An 8110-nucleotide genomic window follows, 5' to 3' on the forward strand; every position below is an offset into this window, starting at 1 on the left:
GCAGAGGTGATGGTTCAATGTTAATGAAAAGCATTCAAGACATAAAAAGTACCGATATTTACAGTTTTAGAAATGTTAAATTTGTGAAATAATGGGGTTTCCTTTGGTCCAGTTGTATATAATTATTAACCAAGAAAGTAGTGGAGATAAATGAGGCTTGATTTCTGTAAATGCAAATGTCTGTTTTTGGGGTCATTTATTCTCATTTATATTTCAGAAAACTCACCGGAGTAGCTGCAAAACCTGAACTTGTACAGTTAGAAACAGTGTTGGTGTTTTATAAATATGTATTTTTTTTTAAGAATACTTGAACATGATAAATTCGTTAAACATAAATAAAAGTACTGCACCTTTTACATTTCTCTCTGTCATTGTCTTGTCATTGCTGCCATAGCTACTGTGCTACACTTTGTGGTGCTGTTGTATAACACAAATGTTTTGAACTCTCCAGCTTCACCAAAAACACACACGTTAATGGGTAGATTTAAAAAAAAAAAAATCTAAATACCCAAAACACTGAATTAAATTGGGGGGGGTGTCCAGAGATACTTTTGTCTTTAAATTTTTAGACTTTTTCTGTAGTGTATTTGATCTATATATATTAATAAAGTAGGGTCATATTTACATATTTGAAATAGGGATGCACCAATCCGATAGCAATATTCTAAATTTGAATATCTGCAGATACCAATGTTTGCCAATACCAAATCTGTTTATGTGCACATTACTGTAACTATGGTTATTATTGTTGTTATAACTGTTTAAGATTTCATTAGGTTGTAATAAATTACCCATCCTTTCTGAAGTTACCTCACCAAAACAAATATAATAACATTACAGATCTAACAATTTCAACAAGTTTTATTTTGACTTGGCACATCTTACCTAAATACAACTATAAATGTGTGGTTTTGAAACAAAGATCTGGCTTTTAGTGTTACCAAAGAATGTCACATTTTAACATTCAATGTATTTATTTCTTTTAAAACATGTCTGAAGCATGTCATCGAACACATCTGCGCTAGCTTGACTAGCGTGGTATCGGTACACTTTTATTAATACCAAGTACGAGTACACACTCTTGGTATTGATCCCTAATTTGAAATATTCTATAAAAATGAACTAGTAGCAAGTGAGTGGCAGTGTATTGGTTGACTAATGTTCTGGTGACCAAATTGCAAATATACCATCATCACCCATGAATATACTAGAAAACAGGATTTAAATGGGTGTGGACACAATGCATCAAAGGGTTAATAGCACTCGGAGCCTGCTCCAAAAACGATTGTACGACTGGTCATCTTGAAAATCAGTTACTTTTTCCACAAGAAACAACTCAAAATTAGTCTTTGTTTTCCTTGTGCGAACCATCTTTATTACAGGCAGGTTAAAAAGCAACAACACAACTCATTCAAATCAAAGCTGATCAACTTTTAACAAGGTTACAATGACAACTTAAGGTTTATACCCGGTTATGATGTACCTTTAGACAACTGATGGACCTCGCGTGTGCAGATGTGTCATGGCTGATTTGGCCTTGAATGCTTGGTATTGTCTTACAAACTTAATACTAACCTCTTTTTAAATAAGTTAAAATGTTGCTGATCTGAAGCAACAATTTAATACCATTTAAAGAACTGATTCTTCTACAAATCCGTCTGCAGCTTCCTGTGAGTGTATTTATGTAGCTGGACAGAGGTAGGTTGTTGTTAGTCGTCAAACACTAGTTGGAGAAACAATTAGCCTTCATAAGATTAACTTGGTACAAATTCGTGCACAGCAAGACCACTCAAATGTGTGATTTTAATGAAAATGTTCGAGTAAAACTTAGTTATGAGATTTTAACTTTTATCCTACTAGAATTTTATGTACTCCTAAAATTAAAACTGAGCTACTCGCAATATTTTTTTTTTACACAAATAGCAATGTTTTTGTCCTCACTGAAAATTAAGTTAACCAAGAGATAAGAGAAAATGTAATGTTGACTGGTTTATTCATTCTATGTTTATTTTATTAATTCTTTGCTGTGAAGCTGTAAACTCGAGATACTCGCTGGGTCAATAAAAGCCAATAACTGAACAACTGCAGCTCACTTTTCACCATGTCATTGTGACCTCAGTGTTCACAGCCTTATTTTAGCAGTTCTTTTGGTTTTTAAGCTTTTTATTTCCCCATTTGTTTTTGCTCCCATGTTATAATTCTTTGTGTAAAAAAAAAAAAAAAAAAAAATTAGAAAATATATTCACATCAAAGACATCTAAACATTTCTTGAAATTCAGCTCTTCTTCCATTACAATGAACTGTGTTGTGCATTATTAAACAGCCAGCCTGATGTGGAAGTGAACTGTGAGACCCTTCAAATGTTATAATTCTCAATCTGTAAATCAGCAGTTTGTTGAATAAAAGGTTTTTGTAAGATAATGATGGAAAAAGAAACACTGCTTTTCTGAATTAAATTTAGTGAACAAAAAAAAGGTTTCATTTTTAGATTTTTTTTTTGTGTCAAGTATTGTCTGCCGTGTTGAAAATATACACCTATAAAAAAATAAATAAATAAAAAAAAAGCAAAGAAATTGACAGAAACAAAAGCCGATAAGATTTAAAAGCACAACGTCGAACACATGAAGCCAAAGCTGTCAGTTTAACGGCAACGTGATTTGCATGCCAGAAACAGTTGCTTACTTGATGCTTTTTCAAGCTTCAACAACGAATTAATAATCTCATTTTAATGTTGACAAAGCAAATAATGAGGTTTACACTAAGGGCTCTCATTTTACATAAAGCTATTTATAAAGTTTGAAATAATCCTTCAAAGTGCTTTAAGTTGGTAAAAGACAACGTATTTTGTTAAACTTGCCATGACATTGTCAGCACATTGCTAACATCCTCATTAAACTAGGTAAGGAAAGCTACCTGTCTACTAAAATTCAGAGAAACTGATTTACCAGTGGGGCTTTTACTCACACTGAAGACCAGGTGAGGAAGTCTTGTAGAGTGACTCCCCTGCAGAGCTTAGGACAAACGTGCAATAGAAGCTTACGTGTGTTTACAGTAACAGAGCTAATCTCTTATCGCACTGAATCAGAGCAGACGACCATCAGTTAGCAGACTTTAGTTCACCTTTAACACAGAAAAACAAAACATATCACTTCTGGCGCGCAACAGGTTTTATAAAAGGGGACACGATAATGAGGTCTCCAGGCGCTGCTTTTAAAGATGCATCCAACTGGTTGACTGTCAGATTAAGCACAAAAAGACCGTTGCCACAGCGTCTGTTTTCTACACTGATCATACATTCAGAATGCAACAATAAACAAACACGTGTCCCCTGCTTTGTCCTCCTCTGCTAGTCGCGCTTCCTTCAATATGTGCTGCCGAGGCAGGCTGCAGGGTGACGGGATCCCCCACAGGGAGAGGAGAAGACATGCTCAGCTAAACAAACGCATTAGGGTGAAGTTGCCCCCGGTCTTGTACTACTTCTAACTTCAGTTAGAATGTGTCATGGGACAATTTCACCCTGGCAGTGGGAAGGATAAGAGGGAGGTAGTGGGGACTGTCCGGGGACAAAGAGCGTCTTCTCGTTCAGCTCAGCGTCCGAATGGTTTCCAGTAAAGATGGTTTGAGGAGGGTGGGGCTTTTTCCGCCAGCAGCTGCAATGTCAGCCTGCACGGCTGCATCCCAGGCAAAAGTCAGCAGGGCAGCAGGGACCTGTAAGGAAAACAGTAAAATAACATGTCAGACACAAGAAAACCAGTGCACGTGTTATTCTTACCAGGAGACGCGTTTCAACTCACCAAGTTGCATTCTGCCAGAGCAACTTCTTCCGACTCTTGTAGTTTCTGACCTCCAGGAGCGATCAGTTCAAAGGGCTGCCAGCCGTCCACCAGGGACTCCCGTACAAACGCAAAGAGAACAGGCAGCCGGTCCCAGGCATAAAAGGTTCCTGAAGAGGGATGTTACACATCATCTTCACTAAGTCACAACAACTTCAGTGACTTCTTTCCCCACTGAGCATGCCAGGTTTTCACAGTAAAACCAGTGATCAGACTGCTCTTTTCATGCTACCTTGTAGCAGGTTCCCATCAGGCAGTCTGACCCTGAGCAGGGTGTAGTTGTATTTCCTTCTCTCCCGCTGCTCATCCTTTTCCCTCATGGCTTTGGTACGCAACATGGCGTTCTTCTCCACCAGTTCAGACCTTGCAAGCAGAAAATGATATAACACATGGGTCATATTCCAGGCTAGAAGCATTTACCACACCTGGGAAGTGCTTTAAACAGAGCGGGACAAGAATGCTTTAACATCTACTGATGGGTGTGTTAGAAGCTGTTAGTAACTTTATGAATGATTTAATAGTAATCAATCAGGCCTGTACTTCTGCTGCTGCTCTCTCTTGAGCTCCTCTGCAGTCAGGTTGTAGAACTCTGGCGGCAGCTCGAACCGCTGGGCATCACTCGAGGGCCTGAAAGCTTGAGGCTGCCTGTCCAGCTGAGCTCTGACTGGTTCTCCTCTCTGAAGACGATCTCTTTGCTCCTTCATCAGCTCCAGGGCATCTGAACTTTGCTCTGGTAACACCAGGAACTCCTCTTCCTCCTCTGATTTGCATGAAAAGGAAGTAAACACTCCACGGTCACAGCACAGAATCATGTAGCTGGTATCCATCAGCAGCTGGGTTTATTTACCTTGACCATCGACAGGAAGCATAACACTGATGAATCCCAAAGCCTCCAGAAACTCTCTACTGCCTTCCACAGGTTTCACTTTCTCCTGAAACAAAATGAGAAATAGTACAATACATGCAAAAAATATCTCAAAGTTTCTGAGATGTCATTAAATCTACAACATATCCCTGGTTTAGAGACAAAAATGAAAATTATTTGACACAAGAAGGTAACTTTATACACACCTGGAACACTTTGTTGCTGAGTTTAATCTTCCTGTATTTCTCCTCTGTGGGGTTCTTACATATATTGTCAACATACCTGGAAACAATTAATGAAGAAACAGGAGATAACACAACTGATCAAAAAAAGAAGTTAATGAAAAGCAGCAGATGTGTGTGTGTGTGTGTGTGTGTGTGTGTGTGTGAGATTGTGTGTCTGCCTACTATGAATGATCAACCCAAATCCCTGCAAAAGTCTCGATCCTTCCTTAACTTCAAATGATCCACTCACAAGAGTTTTGTATGATACCACACAAAGCAACCTTTCCAGATAAAGTTCCTTTGACTCTCACCAAACTTTTGATTGTGCATGGACAACTTTTCAGGTTTAAGCATTTATTGCACAACATGATGTTTTCTATACAAGATGACTAATCACAAAGAAAAAAAAAAGTGTGTGAACCATAAATTGACCACAAAATGTTCTGGGTCAGTGACTTCTAACAGTCCTCTTCATCATACTGTTCACATTTCGACATAAAACCAAGATTACACATAACACAAGCATATATGGAGAGATTGACAAATTAAGCTGGGGTATACCCACCACTGTTGGATTTTACAAAGGTCTGAGCTAAGGGGCAGAGAAAAACTAACAAAAACAAATAAAATCAAATGCATTTTCTACAAAAGAAAATGGTCAGGTACAAGGACTGGATCAAAATGAGTGATAAAGCAACTAATGTCAAACAAAAATCTTTGAAAGTCCTTTAAAAAGCTGGAAGAATAATTGCTTAAACCAACTTTACAAGATTACAAGACTGCCTGGCTCTGGTGGAAGGAAATTATCAGGCAATGAGGGTTGGGTCAAGACTTTTTGCACAGTGTTGCGCATCTGCCATTACAATCATCATCTATCAATATCTTACTTATTTATGATGTCCACAGCAGCCTTCACTTTTTCTCTGTCTTTGTTAAATGTGTAAATCATCATTACAGAAGCCTCAATGGCGTCCTCTTCAAACCGCTGAAAGGAAGGAAACACAGTGCGTGTTTTTATCAACAACACCTGAGGGATTATGTACAACCTCATTTTAAAAACACATTGCTATGTTGCTACCATATCAAATGCAAATGATCTCATATATATATATATATATATATATATATATATATATATATATATATATATATATATATATAAAAGAAAAAAAAGAGCATTTATTAGTAATATCTTCACACATACCATTAAAATGGCCTCTTTAATGTGCACTTCCCTCTCACTTTTGGTTAACGTTGCTCCAGTGAGCGGACAGGTGAAGTAAACACCTGACACAGAGAGGCAGGCAGGATCTTTCACTGGCACTTTGGATCCCTGGACAGACGTTACTATATCAACCTCTTCAGGCTCAGAGTCGAAGGAATATAATGTTAAAATCTGATGATCATGATGACCTTGTTTTAGTCACCACATACCTCTGCTGCAGCTGCTTTTTCTTTTTCAGCCACTACAGCCGCCTCCGCCTCCAGTTCTCGTTTAACTACAAGTAAATGCAGTTAGAGTTCATGCAATTTTTAATCTGCACTTTAATCATTTATACTTCTTAAGATATTAAAATCCTTACACAAACCCTTTATAAGGGCTGAAAATGATTAAAAAAAACATAAATATTACAGCTTGCATGAGCCTTTGGCTAATAGTCACAACAGGAGATGTGATCTATGATACAGTTCAGTCTGTGTGTCTCACCCTGGTTCCTGATCGCATCATGGGAGGTGTGCACCTTCGGCCGCTGCTGCTGTTCAGTCCTGGCCAAGGCTGCAGCTCCTGCCCTTTGGGCTCCTTCACTTGGAGCATAACGATTCTGCTTGCTGCTAGAGCTGCTCTGCACCACCTCAGGCTTGGAGCTGTTACAAAGAAAGACAATGGTTTTATGTTGCCTTCAATCTTCCTAATATAACGACCACAAACTGCTTCAAAGGTATATGTCAGTGATATTACTGCAACTGTCAACCCAATATGACAGCTGGGTGTTCACTGAGTTTACAGATGGCTTTTTAAAGTTGGCTAAATAAGCTTGTTCACGGATTAACTGCGAGCCAAGTTACACTGAAGTTAGCTGTCCTCCCATCGATCTGAGGATTACATTATACTGTTTTTTTTTTTTAACCAGAGACAATAAGCAATCATTTGTATGCAACCATATTGACACAAAGCAAATATAAAATAGTATTATGTTGGTTAATTTAATCTGAAAAGCAATTTTAAAAAAGAAACTGATTGAAGACCACTAAAGAGCTGTTTTCCTGGCTGGCTATAGTTAGCCTTGTAGCAGCTGATAAAAAGTCTGCTACTTGCCTGGTATCTTCTGTTAGCTTCTTCCCGGGTCCTGCAGATTTAAACTTAATGTCTTTTTTAATGTCTTCAAAAAACTTCTTCATTTTTTAGGCGGTAAATGCCTCAACCTCAGCAACACAAGCAGGTGAAGAGCACCTAGCTACGCTATGCTAGGAAGGGGAGGAGGACCAAAACAAAATGCTGTGGTCAAAATTCTGCTTCCGCCTCACAAATCACGGTGTCGCCACCTTGTGGCCGGAACCAGAACTGAAAAATAAATTGAGAACTTTTCTCTTACAATCTCATGTCAGAGCTTTTCATTCCTCAGATATAACCTCTCAAGGAACAATCTAAACTTTTTAATCTTATTTATACACGCCTCTTTCACAGCATTTAGCCTTTTATTGCATATATACAGTTGTGCTCATATGTATTCATACCCTTTCATTAAAGAAAAGGCTAGATTTACAACAGTCACTCAAATAACTGGAGACTTAAAATAGGAACAATAACTAAAAATATAATTTAGTAATATAAGACACTGTTTTTTCATTTAATTTAGTTGAAGAAAGAAAAAACAAACAAACAAATTGGTCCTGGACAAATTAGAGCACTTTTCTGTTAAACAGTGTGACAAAATACCTGTCAACAGGTGCAGAAGTCTGACTGAGAGGAACAGAAAACACCTGACTGTAGCGGAAACATTAAAGGATTGTTTAACAAAATATTAGTTTATGAGTAAAATGTAATAAATTATCTTATTTGTTTGCTTTTAAAAAAATATTGCTATTGATCCAGAATTAGAAAATAATGTAATGATTTACATAATTTTTTAAAAATGTATTATTACTTTCATCAATTTCAGCTTATTTTACAGGCAGCTGTTTTTTTT

General features: G+C 37.5%; 1 protein-coding gene across 1 annotated transcript; it reads right to left on the minus strand.

The window, feature by feature from the left end:
* Positions 1 to 1366: 1366 nt before the first annotated feature.
* On the minus strand, positions 1367 to 7381 carry ubxn6 (UBX domain protein 6). Its single transcript, XM_079244851.1, has 11 exons — positions 7240 to 7381; positions 6631 to 6788; positions 6357 to 6421; positions 6127 to 6255; positions 5810 to 5907; positions 4905 to 4980; positions 4681 to 4765; positions 4374 to 4593; positions 4066 to 4196; positions 3795 to 3943; positions 1367 to 3708 (listed from the first exon to the last, which is right to left on the minus strand). Exons 1-11 carry the CDS (start codon positions 7320 to 7322, stop codon positions 3583 to 3585), a joined length of 1320 nt encoding a protein of 439 aa, XP_079100977.1. The 5' UTR covers positions 7323 to 7381; the 3' UTR covers positions 1367 to 3582.
* Positions 7382 to 8110: the final 729 nt, after the last annotated feature.

Source organism: Telmatherina bonti (genome assembly GCF_933228915.1).
Source record: "Telmatherina bonti genome assembly, chromosome: 8".
In the NCBI taxonomy this organism is placed as follows: Eukaryota; Metazoa; Chordata; class Actinopteri; order Atheriniformes; family Telmatherinidae; genus Telmatherina; species Telmatherina bonti.

Coding starts and splice junctions, on each gene's coding strand:
- ubxn6 (XM_079244851.1), bottom strand. CDS start 7,322: ATGAAGAAGTTTTTTGAAGACATTAAAAAAGACATTAAGTTTAAATCT. Junction 4,594..4,680: donor GCTTCCTGTCGATGGTCAAG/GTAAATAAACCC, acceptor CATGCAAATCAG/AGGAGGAAGAGGAGTTCCTG. Junction 3,944..4,065: donor TGATGGGAACCTGCTACAAG/GTAGCATGAAAA, acceptor ATCCCTCTTCAG/GAACCTTTTATGCCTGGGAC.